The sequence below is a fragment of the Equus asinus genome, unplaced genomic scaffold (assembly GCF_041296235.1).
Source record: "Equus asinus isolate D_3611 breed Donkey unplaced genomic scaffold, EquAss-T2T_v2 contig_803, whole genome shotgun sequence".
Lineage (NCBI taxonomy): Eukaryota > Metazoa > Chordata > Mammalia > Perissodactyla > Equidae > Equus > Equus asinus.
Window position 1 is genome coordinate 1,126,793 of NW_027225520.1, and position 19,811 is coordinate 1,146,603.

The 19,811-nt window shown below is 37.3% G+C and overlaps 1 protein-coding gene across 1 annotated transcript in view; it reads left to right on the forward strand.

The window, feature by feature from the left end:
• LOC123275997 (centromere-associated protein E-like) overlaps positions 1-19,811 on the forward strand; it is a 52,537-nt gene that overhangs the window by 23,976 nt on the left and 8,750 nt on the right. Inside the window, exons 4-10 of the mRNA XM_070503777.1 lie at positions 3,216-3,323; positions 6,464-6,682; positions 8,602-8,799; positions 9,703-9,906; positions 10,220-10,255; positions 11,775-11,993; positions 14,918-15,103. Of these exons, the coding sequence (XP_070359878.1) occupies positions 3,216-3,323; positions 6,464-6,682; positions 8,602-8,799; positions 9,703-9,906; positions 10,220-10,255; positions 11,775-11,993; positions 14,918-15,103 (1,170 nt within the window). The remainder of the gene's footprint in view (positions 1-3,215; positions 3,324-6,463; positions 6,683-8,601; positions 8,800-9,702; positions 9,907-10,219; positions 10,256-11,774; positions 11,994-14,917; positions 15,104-19,811) is intronic.

Below are 19,811 nucleotides of genomic sequence, written 5' to 3' on the forward strand. Positions count from 1 at the left end.
ATTGGATCATATTGGCTTTCAACCTTGTATACATTTCAAGTGTCTATCATTATATTTCGGTTTCTCTTTAGACTGCATTGTGTTCATCACCAATAATTCAGTTTTTATCCATCACCATACATATGTGGCTTTACCATTTCATCCTCCCTCATCCCTTTTTCCTCTGGTAACCACTAATCTATTCTCATTTATGTGTTTGCTTATATTCCACATAGGAGTGAAATCATACAGTATTTCTTTCTCTGTCTGACTTATTTTGCTCAAGATCCATCCATGTTGTCTCACATGGGAGGAGTTTGTCTGTTTTTATGGGTGATTAGTATTCCATTGTATATATATACAACACCTTCTTATCCATTTGTCTCTTGATGGGCACCTAGGTTGCTTCCACATCTTGCCTATTGTGAATAATGCTGTGGTGAGCATACGGGTGCATATATCTTTTTGAATTAGTGATTTCATGTTCTTTTGATAAATACCCAGTAGCAGAATGGCTGGATCATACAGTATTTCCGTTTTTAAGTTTTTGAGAAATTTGCATACTGTTTTCCATAGTGGTCACACCGGTTTGCATTCCCACCACCAGTTTATGAGCATTCCCTTTACTCCACATCCTCTCCAACGTTTGTTATTTTTTGTCTTGGTAATTATAGCCATTTGACTGGTCTGAGGTGATATCTCATTGTCGTTTTGATTTGCATTTCCCTGATGATTAGTGATGTCGAACATCTTTTCGTGTGCCTGTTGGCCATCTGGATATCGTCTTTGAAAAATGTCTGTTCGTATCCTCTGCCCATTTTTTTATTGGATTATTCTTTTTTCTTGTTAATGAGTTGTATGAGCTCTTTATATATTTTGGAAAGTAACGCCTTGTCAGATGTATGATTTGCAAATGTTTTCTTCCCATTGGTAGGTTGTCTTTTCGTTTTGCTGATGGTTTCCTTTGCATTGCAGAAGCTCTTTAGTCTGATGTAATCCCATTTCTTTATTTTGTCTTTTGATTCCCTTGCCTGTAGAGACATGGTATTCAGAAAGATACTACTAAGACCTACATCAAATCTGTACTGCCTATATGTTCTTCTAAGAGTTTTATGGTTTCAGGTCTTACGTTCAAGTCTTTAATCAATTTAGAGTTAATTTTTGTGTATCATGTGAGACAATGGTCTACATTCATTCTTTTGCATGTGGCTGTCCAATTTTCCCAACACTATTAATTGAAGAGATTTTCCTTTCTTCATTGTGTGTTCTTGCCTTCTTTGTTGAAGATTAGCTGTCCCTTGATGTGTGGTTTTACTTCTGGGCTTTCAATTCTGTTCCATTGATCTGTATATCCGGGTTTTTTATGCCAGTACCATGCTGTTTTGACTACTACAGCTTTGTAGTATATTTTGAGTTCAGGGAGCATGATACATCCAAATATTGTTTCTTTTTTCCCCCCTCAGAATTGCTTTGGCTATTCAGTGTCATTTGTTTTTCCATATAAATTTTAAGATTCTTTTTTCTCTTTTCATGAAGAATGTCATTGGTATTCCATTCGGGTTTGCATTAAGTCTGTAGGTTGATCTGTAGATCAATCTGTAGATTGATTTAGGTAATATGGACATTTTAACTGTGTTTATTCTTCCAATGCGTGGGAATGGAATATCTTTCCATTTCTTTGTCTTCTTTGAGTTATTTCATTAATGTCATAGTTTTTGGAGTATATGGCATTCACCTCCTTGGTTAAATTTATTCCAAGTATTTTATTCTTTTTTGTTGCAGTTGTAAATGGGATTATAGTCTTGACTTCTCTTTCTGGTGGTCCATTACTAGTGTATAGGAATGCAACTGATTTTGTGTGTGTGAGGAAGACTGGCCTTGAGATAACGTATTTTGCCAATCTTCCTCTTTTATTTTCTCCCCAAAGCCCCAGTACATAGTTGTATATCCTAGTTGTAAATAGTTCTAGTTCTTCTATTTGGGATGCCACCACAGCATGGCCTGATGAGCGGTGTGTAGGTCCACGCCCAGGATCCCAACTGGCAAACTGCAGGCCCCCGTTATGGAGTGAAACGCAAATGATTTTTGAATGTTGATTTTGTACTCTGCAGCTTTACTGTATTCATTGATTATTTCTAATAGTTTTTTGTTGGATTCTTTACAGTTTTCTGTATATAGAATCATGTCAACCACAAATAGTGACAGTTTTAATTCTTCCTTTCCTTTTTGGATACCTATTATTTCTTTTTCTTGCCTTACTTGTTTGGCTAAAATTCCCAGTACTATGTTGAAGAAGAGTGGCAAGAGTGGGCACCCTTGTCTTGTTCCTGTTCTCAGAGGAATGGCTTTCACTTTTTGACCATTGTGTGTGATGTTGGCGGTGGGTTGGTCATATATGGCCTTTGTAATGTTGAGGTACTTTCCCTCTATACCCATTTTATTGAGAGTTTTTATCATAAATGGATATTGGAAAAGAAATTGAACTGAATCCTCTAAAAAGTAATGTAAACTTCAGATCAATAAGAAAGTTTATGAAATCTATAAAAATCTTTTTCATTCTCATATTTCAATAGTGAAGAAAGAATAAAGTGGAAAACAGTATCATTTGCAATCTCAATAGAAACATCAGACACTTGGGAATCATATTTATGTGGACCCTAACTAAATTTATAAAGAGATTTAATTCATTCAACAAATATTCATTGAACCATTAGTCTTCTGGGTACTGCAGTAAATAAGATAAACAAATGGGAGAAAATGTTTTGTTTTGTACTTGTAGTCAGAAATACAAAATGTAGGCAGGGTATGAATTTTCTGGTCCAAGGTGCTGGGAAGAATATATGAATGGAGCTTGGAGCACCATGGACAGTACAGACAGTCGTGCTAGCATGTTTAGTTGGCAATAATTATTCTGATGCAGAGATCTGGAAGAGTAGGAACCAGAGATAAATCTAAAACCTAATTTGCAGCTATGAAGGTTACAGGAACAGATTCTGTCTCCAAAAAATATGTGGTTCTCCCACTTTTTTCCCCAATGAGTTGAGGTTACTCACTAAAAGACTTCATGATACTATTATTCATTTTCTGACCATTTTTTACATTTTTTTGTGTTACAAGTATAATATTTGATTCCATTATTGAAATAATGTACAATGTGTAATTGAAAAAGTAAATGATTAGACATTATATATGAATGGAGTTATAGCTGAAGCCTTGTTTATTTCTTTCCATCCAAGCAGGACCAACAGAACATCAAAGAGGTATTAAAATATGAAAAAATGTTGCTATGTGATGGAAAACAGCACCTTACAAAAAGCCTGAGAGAAAAGTGCTTTAGGATAAAAGTAAGTGCCCCTGTTCAAATTACAAATAAATATTGGGGCCCTTCCAAAGGCCTGAGGAGTCACAGGCACCTCTATGGAATGAATAGATAATGCTCAGTATTCTTCTAAACTTCATAATCTAGTACAGATATGTGTGTGCATACATGCATACATACACAAACAAAACAGTGGGGTTTGGGGCCGGCCCTGGGGCCAAGTGGTTAAGTTTCTGCTCCCGCTTCGGCAGCCCAGGGTTTCCCCAGTTCAGATCCTGGGCACAGACATGGCACCGCTTGTCAGGCCACGCTGAGGCAGCATCCCACATAGCACAACCAGAGGCACTCACAACTAGAATATACAATTATGTACTGGGGAGGCTTTGGGGAGAAGAAGAAAAAAGATTGGCAACAGATGTTAGCTCAGGTGCCAATCTTTGAAAAAAAACAGTAGGGTTTATGATTTTGAGGCTTCACTGGAAAGGTGGTATTTCAGCAGATACCTGAAAGGAGTCAATGGTTGAGACATACAGGTATCTGGTGGAGAGCAGAACAGGCAGGGAGAACAGCAAGGACAGAGCTCCTGAAGCAGAAGCTGCCTAGTGGGCTCCAGCAACATCAACAAGGGGGAAAGCTAATGAGAAACAAGGTCAGAGTTAACAGGAGGAAGCAGGCTGTGGGGCTTTTAAAAGACTTTGGGTTTTACTCTGAACGAGATGTGGATCCACTGGAGAGTTTTGACCATGAGAGAGACATGGTCTGACTTACATTTTAAAGGGATAGCTCTGATTGTTGTGTTGAAAATTAAGTGATAGCAGGAAGACTATTTGAAAGACTAATTTCAGTAATCATGCGAAGATGGTGATGGCTTGGCCCAGAGAGGTAGTAGTGGAAGCAGTGAGAAGTGTGTGGATTCTGAACATGTAGTGAGGGTAAAGCCAACAGGATTTACTGTCACCCCTATTAGAACACAAGATCCCTAAAGACTTCTGTGTGTTGTTTATGGCTGCATCACTTAGCACAGTCCTGACAGAAGTCAGCCTCCAATATGTATTTATTAAAAGTACAAATGAATGACTAGACAGTGCTGCTCCAACCATAAGGTGATTCCTCCTAAGACCAAAGGCAAGAATCCCCTCTCCAACATCCCAGATTAATGAACATCTATCTAGGTTTTCCTTAAATTATTAAAAGGAGAGCTCATTATTGTCAGAAGCCCCTTACTCTATTGTTTAGCACCCTGAACTAAATATGTTAATACCCGATTGAATGTAAAGTGTTCTTCCACCTGTGCCCTGACCAGCTTGTCACCTGTCTGGTCTCTAGAAAGTTGAGCTGCTGGGCCTGGGCCTAATGGGTGTCTGCCATACACAAGGCACTAGACTGGGTGCTTTAACTCATGAGACAGAGTTTATTGTTCCATTTATAAACAAAGAAATTGAGGCCCAGGAGGAAGTTTAGTCATTGCCCAAGGTCACACAGCTGGTAAATTGGTAAAATTAGGATTTGAAACCAAGTCTAAGTTTAAAACTTGGGTATAGAAGCATTTCTACAAATATAATTTTATTTCCTTAATTTATAGTGTCTATATGTATTTTATAGGTTATATATAGATATTATCTAACATTTTTCTTAATTCCCTAGAAAACTTTGTGGAAATTATTGTAGTCTTCATTTTGTAGTTGGGAGAATGGCTCAAGGATTTCCCCAGTCAGGAAGTGACAGGGCTAGAACCTGAACTCTAACTCTGATAAAAGGTGAGAAATCTCAGATTCTAGGCAGATAATAGAACGTAGGTCATGTGATTTGTTGTCACTCATTTTGATGCTGGCTCAGTGAGCTGAGGAGTCGAAAGAAACATTTCTTGGACTCTCAAGGTCTGGCAGTAGTGCTCTTTTATTCAGGAAGTAGCATGGAGTAGCATGGGGACAGGACCTATGGGCAGTGAAGAGCTGCAAACATGGGTTGAGGGTAGGGCTAAATTTATAAGGCATAAGTATGTGAGTTGCTTCTTTACAAGACAAAGGAAAAATTAGGTAAAAAAAGTATCAGTGCAGGTGGAGTCTGGTTATCAGGTGGTCTTATAACTTTGGGTAAGAATCAGATTGAATGAGGTCAGGATGTCCCATGCTTCTGTGAGGATGATATAGATTGGTATGTAGGCCAGGAAGCCTTGGGCTTTTCTCCCTGAGGCATCCTTGATCCTCATCAGTTTTATCTGCTCACTCACACCACCTATTGTCAACAGAAGCTAGCATTCAGCCTTGAGCTACAATACATACTAGATTGAATTCATGCAAATTTCTCTTCCAACTTTGTAAATGTTCATTCAAATCATGGATGTTTAGAAGACTAAAAGAAAATGTATCAAAATGATAACAATGGTTGTTTCTGGTTTTCTTTGTTATAGCTGTTTTATAGAGGATTAGAATTGGCCACCCCAAGATATATCTCTTTGGCATGAAGATTATTTTGGGCTGGTTACTTTCAAAAACTGCAGACATGAGAGAAACTCTGAAAAGTAGAAGTTACCCTTTGTAAGAGACATTTCCATTTGTAAGGGAAATCTCCATCTGTAAAGATGTCTCCCTCTCTGTACCAGGAAGAAGGGGGATGACCTTGCCTCTAGAAACTCTTATCAATGCGGCAAGGCAAGGACTTAAATCTGCATAATAACCTTACTCTTGTTTACTGTACTTGTCTGGTAACCTCCCATACTGACTCCCCCTACCCACAACATCCTCCTTTGTCTTTAGCTGAAGATGATATTTAAGGTGAGAGCTTCCGCCATTTGGGTGAGTTGCTCAGTTTTCCTGGGTCTCTCCCATGTATACATGTTATAAAGCTTTGTTTAATTTTCTCCTGTTATTCTGTCTCATGTGAATTTAATTCGCTGTCCAGCCAGAAGGACTTAGAGCGTGTAGAGGAAATATCTTCCTCCCCTACAGTTTAAACTTCTTAAATTTCCACAATGATTATAATTATATCTATAATCCAAAATCGACAATAACATTTTCTTTTTGTTTTTTATACACAAAAGTCTCAATTTATTTCTGCCCTATAGAAAGTGTTAAAGCATAGATTTTGTTACAATTCCAGAGCTAGGACTACTTATTGTTAAAGTAGAATGAATTATTAAATTGAATGAATTCTCACTGCCTTTAGGAGCTTCTGAAGAGATACACAGAGATGGATAGTCATTATGAGTGCTTAAATGGACTCTGTCTTGACTTGGAGAGGGAAATTGAAACCCAAAGAGAGCTTTCAATTAGAGTAAAAGCAAACCTCTCACCTCCACATCCACAAACCAGACAGATTCAGAAACTTCTCACTGCCAACCAGAGATGTTCCATGGAGTTCCACAGAGTCATGAAGAAACTCAAGGTACCACCTGTTTTAGTAATATCTTTGTAAATATTGCCATTAATTTCAGTTACAAACCAGTATATTTAAGTCCTGCTTTGGGAGTTGGTGTATTTGCTAATTAGTACATTTGCTACTGAATTAAAGATGGCATGGGTCTGAGAATAGCATGTGCAGGATCCTCAGTGCATCTAGGACCTGCTCATTCAACAAAACCTGAGCTCTGCCTTTGGCCTTAACAATGTGTCAGGGTGCTGGGGAGACAGAGATGAGCAACCGCTAAATCTCTCCTAGTCCAGTGGGTGAGGCAGACATTTGAACAGGTGAGAAGTGCAGTAGTGGACAATGTCCTGGAGAACAAGTTGAAGACAAGACTGGACTGGAAGCTGGGCTCAAGCAGTAAAGCTTAGAGTTCATTTTAGAGATGAGGAGGGGTCACTGGACAGTTATTTTAAGTGGTGGCAGTAATGTGATCGGGTTGCCATTGTAGAGACTTCACTACAGACAAAGAAGAAATGAGTCTGCAGGGGATGATAAGCCTGGTGGCAGAGAGAAGAGACAAGAGGCAGTTACAATTGTCCTGAAGAGATGTGATGGGTGACAGTACTATGGGGGAAGGATTCATAGGGATGGAAAGGATGAAAGAAGTTAAAGAAATATTTGGCAGTTTACAATAGTAGGTCCATGTGCTTGACAGTGGAGGGAGGGGAGGGAAGTTCAGACTGAGCCCCAGGATTTGGGCTTAGCCGGGTTTGTGGATAGTGGTGCCATTAACTGATAGAAAGAAAAAACGAAAGGGAGAAGGCAGGTGAGGCAGGAGGAGAGATCTGGTGTTTAATTTGAGATGTTTTGAGATAGAAATAACTATAATGGAACATCCAGGAAGAGAAACCAAGTAGGCTTTTAGTTGTGAATCTGAGGTTTGTCAGGAGAAAAATCAGGACCACAGATAAAGATGTGGGATCCATCAGCATTTGGTGATAGATAGTACAACAGGTGTGAATGAGGCCACCCAGAAGCATAATAGAGTGAAGATAAAAGAGAACTCTGGAAAAGATCAGTTCTCAAGAGGCAGTAGCAGAAAAGAGAGCAACACATGAGTTTGAGGTTGGAAAAGTCAGAGAGATAAGAGAGAACTGAGCAAAAGTGCCATTGGTCAAGTCAGTGGAGGAGAGTGTGTCAAAGATGAAGTGGTCAAGAGTGGCAGATGCTTCAGACAGCCAGAACATGAATGAAGAGATCCCCTCAATTGTTGACAATAGAGCTTACTGGTGACCTTTGTCAGAGCAGTTTTAGTTGAGTGGTTAGGAAAGAGGCCAGATTGTAAATTGTTAAGGAATGGTGGAAGTTGAGGAAGTAGGAAGCGGTATCTTCCCTACCTAGGTAGATTGCCCCTCAGGCTCTAATAGTCTTCAAAAGCCTAACAATCAGATATCCAGAACTTATTCATGAGGTCCATAGAACCAGGGCATTCAAATTCTTGTCCCCTTTAAGCCACACTTGACAGGTAAGTCCTGAGGCAGGGCACACTCACGTTGGCCACCCAGCTGACATAGGCAGGAGAGGATGTTGAAATGAATCTCACTGGGAAAACTGCGTGATATAATTAACCAAAAGGAGGCAATAGAAAAAGGTGGGTTTATAGGGAAAGGCATCATGTTACATTGTAAACATATTGAATCTGAGGTAACTGTAGGACATCCCTGAGGTAGCTCCAGAAGGAAGTCAGAAATAAGAAACTAGAGGTCTGGAAGTCACTCTCCGAAGACGCTGAGAGTAGAAACTTGGGAATAGAGAGAGGTTCTTCCCTTCTTCCTCACTCCTCAGAGGATAGAGACAAACAAGACAAGCCGCCCCACCTCTTAGTCTTGAGAGTTTAGAACTTCCTCTAAACGTGATAAAAGTTTCATTTCCCAATTTGTTTCATGTTTTCCTGCAAGTATGTGTTAAGCCATGTTACAAAGATAAAGGAAGAACAACATGAATCCATCAGTAAACTTGAAATGGTTTTTATTGATGAAGTGGAAAAGCAAAATGAACTGCTAAGTAAAATGCAGCATCTTCAACAAGATGATGATGTACCATCCAGAGAATTAGGGGACCTCCAGTTGAGCCAGAAAATGGATCTACATATTGAGGTATGATTTATTTAAAATGGATTTAATTAGATTTTAAGTCTTTTTATCAAATAGAAAGGTACCTCTTCATGTGCTTAGAGTCATTTTCATTTATGAAATTAAAAACAGCTTGCAGAGGGGCCAGCCTGGTGGCGTAGCAAGTGGGTTCCTGTGCTCTGCTTTGGCAGCCTGGGGTTCGCTGATTCAGATCCTAGGCGTGGACCTGGCACTGCTCGTCAGGCCATGCTGTGGCAGTGTCCCACAGAGAAGAACCAGAAGGACCTAGAACTAGGATATACAACTATGTACTACTGGGGCTTTGGGGAGAAAAAAAATAGGTTGCAGGATGACAGCTGGCCAGATGTAAAGAGTGCCAAGTCATAGACTAGCCTCCTTTCAGAACTACACAGATATAGAAAAGTAGACTTAATATCAGCAAGTAGGATTTCTTGGAAGGCCAGAATAAGTTTCCAAATGCCTTCTAAAACTTCCTAGATCTGTGACTGGGAGTCACAGACATTTGTATTGTAGCAACCCCACATGGAGTGTCCTGCTCTCACCCAGCAGTGTGAGGCCCCTGCAGTTCCCAGTATGCATGCAAGGCCTGCTGTATGCACAGAAAAGCTGCATCCAGAAGCACTTCAGACACTGTCACAGATTCATTGTTTCGAACAGGTTTTAAAAATGCCAAAAGGCAGAATTTGTAGATGTGCCTCTGTTACATAGCCTATACTGCCAAAATTTTATTATTTAAATTAGAATTATATTTCTAATATAATGAGGATAAATTAGAATTATGTTTACTTCAAAATATTAGAAGTGAAAGTTCAGTAAGGTTATTTTCCCCTTTTTATGATATTTGTCTGATATTTAGATAAAAACTTTCCTAAGATTCAGGAGATTCAATGCTTATTTTTCACACAGGAAATTCTCAAAGATTTTTCGGAATGTGACTTCCACAGCATAAAGATGGAATTTCAACAAGTACTGAGTAATAGGAAAGAAATGACCCAGTTTTTGGAAGAGTGGTTGAATACTCATTTTGATATAGAAAAGCTTAAAAATGGCATCCAGAAAGAAAATGATAGGATTTGTGAAGTGAATATCTTTTATAATAAAAAGATAATTGTAAGTAGTACTTTTTTTGTGCTCATTCTTTTTTTTTGTTTGCTTTAATTTTTCTGCCTCATTCTTAAAAAGACTTAGAGCAACTTAATTTTAAGTATATTTTCTTTCATTTATTTGTATATGCTTCTTTATTTTTTTATTTGAAAAAGAGTGACTGTAAATGTGTTCTTCCTCTAACACATTTTGCTTCCTTAAGGTAATTAAATATATCAACTTGTAAAGAAGATAATAAAATGTTGCAGTATAACAATCCATTTCCACTGGTGAAACCTCAAATCTTGCCATTTTCCTCTGTCCTTTCTCGCTTCCGTAGGACCTGAGCCTTTTCCCCCAAGTATCCTCAAACAAGGTGAGATGCTAGCCTGTTTCAGGGCTGTGGGCAGCACCTGTGGTCAAGCCAAAGACAGCTCTAGTCCACTAATTAGTGAGGCCTTGTGCTTCTCACCTCGGTGCTGTTGCTATCATACGTGCTGATCCTTCAACTGTGAGGTTCAAACATGTGGTTTGTATCATTGTTCCCAAGGTGACCAGCCCTTGTGGACAGATTCATATGAACCAAGATTGCTTGAGATCAGTTTTATTAATTTGTTTTACTTTCCACTGATGAGAAGATTCATTCGGCTTTCTGAAGTAATCTCTACCTCATACACCTGGTAAAATTGTCATTAATCAGAAAGTTGCTTGTTATATAGGCAGTTGGAGCAAAGGGAGCTAGATTAATATTATAGCTCCTAAGATTGGTTTTATATTTCATTTGTTTGGGTAGTTCTTTCCTGACACTTTAATTTCATCTGGAAACTATACTTAAATCACATTGAAATGTAGATAACATTTTTAAAAAAGGTTTTCCTGTGGATAGTGAATCCCATTTGTCGAATACCCCAAGCTAGCAAAACAGTAAATGAGCTTTTAAAATAAAAAAAAATGGTCCACAATCAATGAAGAAAAGCATAAAACCAGTGTTTGGGATAAGATAATTTCCATATAATTCAGTGTTTTTCTCATAATATTGAGGGCTCACTTGTGGTTAGAAAGTAGAGATTTCTGCTCTGTGGATCAGCATGGATATGTGGCTTCTTCCACCATCTGAGCATAGCAATTGATAACTTGGTGTGGTGTGGGGTCAGTAGTCCAGAACCAAGGAGAGTCCAGGGTGCCAGCAAGAACACAACTAATTTAGGATCCGCATCTCACAGAACTACCATAAAGCCACAAAGAAAGATACAGGTAAGGCCAAGAAGGCATTCATGATGAGAGCAAAAAGTACATCCCATAGGAATAGGAAGTAAAAAGATGATAGAAGCAATTTCAGAGTGAGTCAGCCTTTGATGTAACGAGGGTATGGATTGGCTGTTACTCCCTGCACGGAAATAGAAGATTTTCAGATTACGAAAAGTCAGTAAATTTTTTTCCTTATAAACACTGAGGTTTGAAATGAAAGAGGAAAATAGATTGTTATTAAGTTTACTGGGTATGCTCTGCTATTAGATGTCAGTTAATGTTTATATATGACATTATATATGTCATAACATACATAATGATTTTAACCTGACCAGTTCTTCAGATTCCTCTTCATATGTCAGTGCTGATCTAATAGAATGAGATTATCATCTTGCAAATCAATATGAATCCTCTCTAGTCCTTATTCTTCTTTTATTCTCATAATCAATATCCAGCGTCTTCTGAAATGTCAGGAACTGGTGCAAGCCACAAAGAATGTTCACATTCTTTTAAAGTACTATTCTAGAATGTTCTGAATAATGAATTTCAACATATGCCTTGTCCTAGAACTCTAGTATTTTCCATAGTGGTTTTTTTAATACGTAATTCATTTTAGAAGCTATAGTGTTGTCTTTACTACTCAATAGGCTATAATAAATGAATCAACAGAGTTTGAGGAAAGAAATGTGACCATCACCAAAGAATGGGAACATGACCTGAAATCAGTGAAAGAGAAAAATGAAAAACTGTTGAAAAACTATCAAACTTTGAAGATCTCTCGAACATCTGGTGCCCTTGTTAATCCTACTACACAAGGCGATAAGAATCTTCATGTCACATCAAGAGCTACACAACTAACCACAGAGGTATGAGATTTCTTATAAGATGTTTTTCAATTTGCAGCTTCATTGTAGAGTTAAAGATGTATCATATGTAACATTTCAGAGCAAAATCACAGTATTGAAGGTATTAGGGAACATGCATGATGGACTTGTTTTTTAAATATAGTTCTATTGGGGCGCTCACTCAACTAATTATAAAGCTACATGTTACATAAGATCTTACCTTTGAATTATAAAATAGAAGTAACTCATGCCTTAATTTGATTAATAGGTATGTATACCACTTAAGGTGTTATTACCATACATTATAAGTTTTCTAAATCATGTGACTTTCTATTAAATTATAATCTATGTCTATAGTACCAAACTAGTTTAGAGGGAAAGAGCAATTTAGCTTTTCTCTAATTATCATCAGTGTCTTTAATATTGGTTAATGTGATCAAAACAAAAATGGAAGAGGCTAAAAGTATAATAAATTTCTTATACAGATTAACCTGTGCCCAAGAATCAGTACATTATTTGAATAATCCAATAACTGTATTAACTGCCCTTACTTGGGAATCTGTACAGCAAACACGCTGTTTTATTTTGTTAGCACACACGTCTTAGTGGGGAACCCGAGTGAATTACAACTTAGCATTTTTACCAAAATAAATATTTATAATAAAACATCAACTGCCAGTTTAATAATTATTACTAGTGGAAACTAGAAGATCACTAATATAGAGTTTATTGATTTGCTGATCACTACAGACCTCAGTCAGCTGTAGAGGTAAAAATAGTGGAAATATGAAACCCATCTTCCAAAGCAATAAGATAAACAAGCACAAGGAAATCCCATTTTCAATGACCCCAGGAAATACCCCATCAGATAATAAATCGTATGTTATTAGTTTGATAATTAGGCCAAATCAGAGTAGCACAGAGCAGGTCAGTGATGTGGAGGTAGAGCAGTGGGGCAGGCAGAGAGTTGGGCAGTCCACCCAAACAAGTAGGAGAATTCAGTGCATGACAGTAGGAGCAGTCAACTCAGGGGGGAAAGATAGTCTGCTTAATGTTTGAATCAGAACAACCAACTAGCCATCTTAGAAGAATAAGTCTGGACTCCTACCTCATTCATTAAACAAAAGTAAATTCCAGGTGGACCAAAAAGAAACGTTTTCCAGGAAAACCTGCATGTGTGTATATGTGAACAGTCTTATATTATGAACAAATTAAGATATTTTTGTACTTATAAAAAACTGGAAATAACCTAAATGTTCATTAGTAGGTGACAGGTTAACTAGTTTATAGTACCTCCATGAAATAGGATATATTTACCCATGAAAACAAAAATGCGAGAGATCTATGTGTTGATAATGAAAAGATCTGGAAAATATATTATCAAGTGAAAATAAAATTTTTAATTTTTTAAAAAGCAGGAGGCCAGCCCCATGGCATAGTGGTTAAGTTTGCATGCTCTACTTCGGCGGCCCAGTTCATGGTTCAGATCCCAGGCACGGACCTACACCACTCATTGGCAGCCATGATGTGGCAGCAATCCACATATAAAATGGAGGAAGATTGACATAGATATTAGCTCAGGGCTAATCTTCCTCAAGCAAAAAAAGAGGAAGTTAGCTCAGGGCTCATCTTCCTCAGCAATAAAAACCCACAAAAAACCAGAAGTATATATTTATTGTTGTTATGTGCTGTAGAGTCAGCTCTGATTCCTGGCAACTCTATGAATGAGTGATGTCCAATATCCTGTCCTCAAGAGCCCTACTCAGCTCCTGTAGACTCACGCCTATGGCTTCCTTTCTGGAATTACGCCATCTCGTATTTCGTCTTCCTCTTTTCCTGCTGCCTTTTACTTTTCATCATGTCCCCAAGGTAGGATAGTCTCAGTTTTACAATTTTTGCCTCCAGAGATAGGTCAGGCTTAATTTGCTCTTGGACCCACTTGTTCATTTTTCTGGCAGTCCAGGGTATCGGTAGAGCTCTCCTCCAACACCATATCTCAAATGAGTCCATTTTTTCCTGTCAGCCTTCTTCACTGTCCAGCTTTCGCACCCACACATAGTAATTGGGAATGCGAGGGTGTCGATAATCTTGGCCTTGGTCTCTAATGATACTCCCTTACTGTTGATGATCTTTCCTGATTCTTCCATCGCTGCCCTTCTGAGTCACAGTCTTCTCTTGATTTCTTGGCTGCGGTCTCCATTTAAACTGATGACTGAACCAAGGGAAACAAAACCTTTAACAATTTCAGTGTCTTCATGGTCTACATTAAAGTTGTATAGTTCTTCTGTAGTCATATCTGTCTTCTTCATGTTCGAATGCAGTCCTGCTTTGGCTCTTTCTTCTTTCACGCTATTCTGTGTGAACTTTCTTCTTACACACTATTGTGTGTGTGACTTACTGTTTTTGTAAACTGTATATTCACATGCGTAGATACATATAGAAAATTTCTAGAAGGATACACTTGAAAGAGTTTAGTAGTCATCGCTTTAGAGTCAGTGGGGGTTCTGAGATGGGGGAACTTAATCTTAATTATATGCCTTTGGATTTTTCCACATACTTGTATTTTTCAGCATAAAAACTAGGTAATAAAAATAAAGGGAAAGATATGTTACATGTATTCCTCTAAAGTGTCAATTAACAAATATACTTTCTGTAAGTAGTGTTAATTTAAAATGTAAGTGCCTATTTAATATGCTTAGCACCATGCTAACTAGTAAATAAAATAAGTACTAACCTTATATAAAATCTGGGCCTCTTTTAGTCCTAAATGATCAGCTTCTAAATGAAAAAAATAATACATGTATAAATTGAGTGACATTTGGAGTCTCCATCTATCCTATGTTGATGCAATCTGAAAGATTAATACCTATATATGATCTTTGTTTCATATAAACTGTGATTCTGTCTTCAAGGCACACCTTATATATGTGTGTTTTTTTTAATAGAAGATTCAAGAGCTGGAAACTTCACTACGTGAAGCTAAAGAAACTGCCATGCAAAAGGAAGACAAGATTATAAAGATGCAGAAAGAGCTTGAGATGACTAATGATATAATAGCAAAACTTCAATCACAAGTTAATGAATCAAATAAATGCCTTGAAAAAACAAAAGAAATGATCCAAGTACTTCAGGTAACTTAAAACTCATTTTATAAATAAAGGCATAATTTTATAAATTATGCATAATAAATATAAATAAATGCATACGTTTATTTTCATGCCAAATAATGATTGTTTTCATCTTCCTGTAAAAATTATTTTTAAAAAACATAAATATTCTTGACAGTTTAAAATATATCTTATTTTTTTAATTTTTTTTAATTTTTTTACTTTTCAAAGTAAGGAAATTTTTTATTTTCACTTTAATTTCTGAATGCCAAAAATGTAGAGGATGTATGTTTGTATATCTCTAGTAGTATATTGCAACATTTTTTCATAAATATGTTTTTTTTAAATTTTTTATTATTGCAGTAACATTGGATTATAACATTATATAACTTTCAGGTGTACATCATAATATATTTCGAATTCTGTGTAGATTACATCATGTTCACCCCACAAAGACCAATTATCCATCACCACACGTGTGTCTAATCACCCCTTTTGCCCTTCCCCCTCCTCCCTTCCCTTCTGGTAACCACCAATCCAGTCTCTCTTGCTCTGTGTTTGTTTGTCATTTTTATCTTCTACTTATGAGTGAGATCATATGGTATTTGACTTTCTCCCTCTGACTTATTTCACTTAGCATAATACCCTCAAGGTCCATCTATGTTGTCACAAATGGCCAGATTTCATCATTTCTTATGGCTGAGTAGTATTCCATTGTGTATATATACCACATCTTCCATTCGTCCCTTGATGGGCACCTAGGTTGTTTACAAGCCTTGGCTATTGTGAATAATGATGTGATGAACATAGGGGTGCATATATCTTTTATGCCTTTGTGTTTTCAAGTTCTTTGGATAAATACCCAGCAATGGGATAGCTGGATCATATGGTAGATCTATTCTTAATTTTCTGAGGCGTCTCCATACTGTTTTCCATAGTGGCTTCACCACTTTGCACTCCCACCAGCAATGTTTGAGGGTTCCTTTCTTTCCACATCCTCTCCAACACTTGTTGTTTCCTGTCTTGTTAATTATAGCCATTCTGACCAGAGTGAGGTGATATCTCCTTGTAGTTTTGATTTGCATTTCCCTGATAGCTAATGATGTTGAACATCTTTTCATGAGCCTGTTGGCCACCCATATATCTTCTTTGCAGAAATCTCTGTTCAGATCTTTTGCCCACTTTTTAATTGAGTTGTTGGTTTTTTTCTTGTTGAGACTTTCTTTTTATTTTTCAAAAAAATATGCTTCTTATCTAAATATTTAATACTCTGTTAGATAAGTACATTTTAAAATTATATTTTTTTCTACTTAATCCCCTGTTATTGAGTCCCACCTGGTAGCCTATGGGCTTAATCTAACCTGTTTTCTCTAGAAAGAGCAGAGTTGAAATGTTTTTGAGCTTGAATGCCGTTACACAAGTCGCACCCTCCTTCATCACAGCCTTCCTTCCTCGTCTGAGCCACAGCTACTTCTCACTCTTCTGCTACTTGGGTCGGATCCTAATAGGCATTTTGTTCACTGTTCCTGCTCCAGTGTCTCTTCTCTTCATTCCAAAATTAGAAACAAGCCAAGAATGCCTACTCTTTTCATTATTTAACATTGTTCTAAAAATTCTGGTTCTTTCAATGAGACATGAAACAGAGAGGCAAGAGAAAATAATCTTAATTTTGTTTTTAGAAATTGTTAGTATAGCTAAAAACCAAGAAAATCAACTGTAAAGCTTTAAAATCTTTGAGAGTAATTTTTTAATACTTCAAATAACTAAATGATCACATTTTTATTCATTCAACAAGTATTTGTTGAATACCTACTATGTGTTGGTCATTGTTCTAGATGCCATGTGTACTGCAATGGAAAAAAAATAAAGCCTCCTTGAAGAGGCTTACATTCTGCTTCATGAAGTCAGAAAATAAACAAGTATATATGTTTGTTAAACGGTGAGAAGTGCAATGGAAAAATATTAAGCCAGACAGAGGTATATAGGTGCAGGGTGAGAGTGGGTGTGAGTAGGAGTGTGATTTTGTAAGGGGAGTTGAGGAGAGCCGCACAATTAAGATGACGAAGTGATGGTGTGAGCTGTCTGGTAGGGAAGGGCCTTCTAGGCAAAAGAAGTAGCAAATGCGAAGGCTGCAACACAGAAGTAGTTGAGATGTATTCAAGGAAACAGCAAGAAAGCCAGCGTCTCCTGAGCAGCGTGGGCAAGGATAGAAGGGGAAATAGGTGAGAAGTAGCAGAGAGCCAAATCATAAAGCATCTTGAAAGCTATTTGTAAGCACTTTGGGTTTTATTCTGGATGAGATGGGAAGTCATCAGAGGATTTTGGCAAAATGATATAGTCTGACTTAAATTTTTAAAGGCTGCCCTTTGAAAATAGAATCCAGGAAGGCGTGTTTGTTAGTGACGTGCCAGCTCCTACAACAAAGGGAACCACAAAATGCAATGGCTCAAACAAAACAGAAGCTTATTTCACACGTAAAAGTGTGGGTTCCAGCTTGGCAAGTGGCTCCTTTCCACATGGTCATTCAGAGGCCCCCGTTTCTCCCATCTTGTTTCTCCAGCACTTCCTTGGTGCTGTTTTCATCTGCATGGTTAAAGCCCAGTTGTAAGCTGTCCGTGCTCAGGCTCACAGAAAAGGGACAAGATGGAGAAGCTAAAAATTGTCTTAAAATCTGTACTCATAAAGGCTCTGGCCCAGAAGTGGCACATGTCTCTTCCTCTCATATTTCTTTTTTTTGCAAAATATTTAGATTCAATTTATCAAAGAGAAAGCCAAACACGTACCTCTCGTATTTCTTGGAGTCAGAGATGATTCCAAAGTTTTTGGCCTGAGCAGCCAAGAAGATAGAGTTGCTACATACGGAAATGGGAAAGACTGCCAGAAGAGGAAGTTTGAAACCAGGAAAGTTCAGTTTTGGACATGCTGAATTGGAAATGCCCACTGGGGACACCCAAGTTGAGATATGACTTAGGCAATTGAATATCTGAGTCTGAGCAAGATATAGGCGAGAGGTTTAAGTTTGGGGAATCATCAGCATATAAAAATCATGAGACTGGACGAGGGCATAAGCATAATGGAGAGGAGATGTGGAGTAACCAAATGATACTGAGATGGAGCAGCCAGTGAGTGAAAAAGAAAAGGGGGTCTGGGCAACAGAGTGGTTCCAGTTTCTTCATATAAGTGAAGCTAGTGTTTCAAGAAAGAGGGAGTAAGCGACAAATTTCTCCACACTCAGTATAGATTGGTACAGGTGTCTATGGAGAGAGGAATATCTTTCCTGCATACTAAAAGTAACCATTTAGATAATATAATAGAGTATGCCATTGTGCAGCATCCATGAGGAAAGAAAGCAAAGTATAGGGTATCCATAAAATCTTTATACAGTTTGAATTTTTAAGAATCTGTTTCTGTATTTTATATAAATATTCTATAAAATGCAACAGTATATTTAACTCGAGATTTGGCATAGTAAAATGCAAAGATATTAACTTTTAACCTATTCACCACTATTTTAATTCACCTGGATATAGCTGTCCAATATAATGTAGGGTTTATTAAGTGAATATAGAAGAAAGTAATTTGAACAAATGACTCATTAACAGTTTTGTTTAAATCTTGATACATTTCCTCTGTTGTATCTTTACAAATTATTTATATCAAGTAGCAGTAAATTTGTTAAAAATTCAAAGTGTGCTAGTACTTTAGGGACATCCTGCACAGTGGGGAAAAAAAGATCTTATTTATAACTGGCACAAAATATAAAATGCTCAAGTGACTAACCTTAACAAAAAATGAGGCAACATATATGAAAAGAACAACAAAACTCTAAAAGGAAATATAGGAGAGCATGTGGTTTAAAATAAGAAATATGCCATTTCCTAGGTTGTAACCTAAATACTGTACAACCATCAGTTTTTCCCAAATTAATTTCTAAAGTTAATGTAATTCAAATCAGAATCTCAAAGGAATTCTTTTTCTGGTAGAGCAAAGAAAGTTTCTCAGCAGACTCCATCTAAAATAGGATGAGCAGGTGCTGTTCACTGAGAACACAGGCGCTCAGACTCCTCAGGCGGCTAGAGGATGTTTAAGGCTGTCAGCGCTTCTGAGTGCAGCTTGGGCACACGTCGTGTGTTTGAAATAAGGAATTCTCACTGTCTTTCATTTCTAAGAGAGTATTTCCAATTTCAATTTCTTTTACTCAAGAATTGTTTTAAAACTGTTATATATGACTAATTTATTTCATTATATTGTGGCAAAAAAATTACTGCAATTTCTCCATTTTTAGAATATATTGAAATTTTCTTTTAGGTGTCATAAATGAATAAATATTTTTAGAGTTCTTTGAACTTTTAAATCAAAATGTATACGAATAGATCAATGGAACAAAATAGAGAGCCCAGAAATATATACACACAAATATAGTCAGTTCATCTTTGACAAAAGAGCAAAGGCAATTCAATGGAAAAGGGTAGTCTTATCAACTAGCGGTGCTGAACAACTGGGCACCTTTCACAAAAATTAACTCAATTGATTGTAACCTAAATCTAAAACACAAAACTAGAAAATGCCTAGAAGATAACGTAGGAGAAAATCGAGGTGACCTTGGGTTTGGCATTGACATTTTTTTACATACAACACCAAAAGCATAATCTATGAAGGAAAAAAATTGATAAACTGGACTTCATTTAAATTAAAAATGTTTGCCCTATGAAAGACAAGCCACAGACTGGAA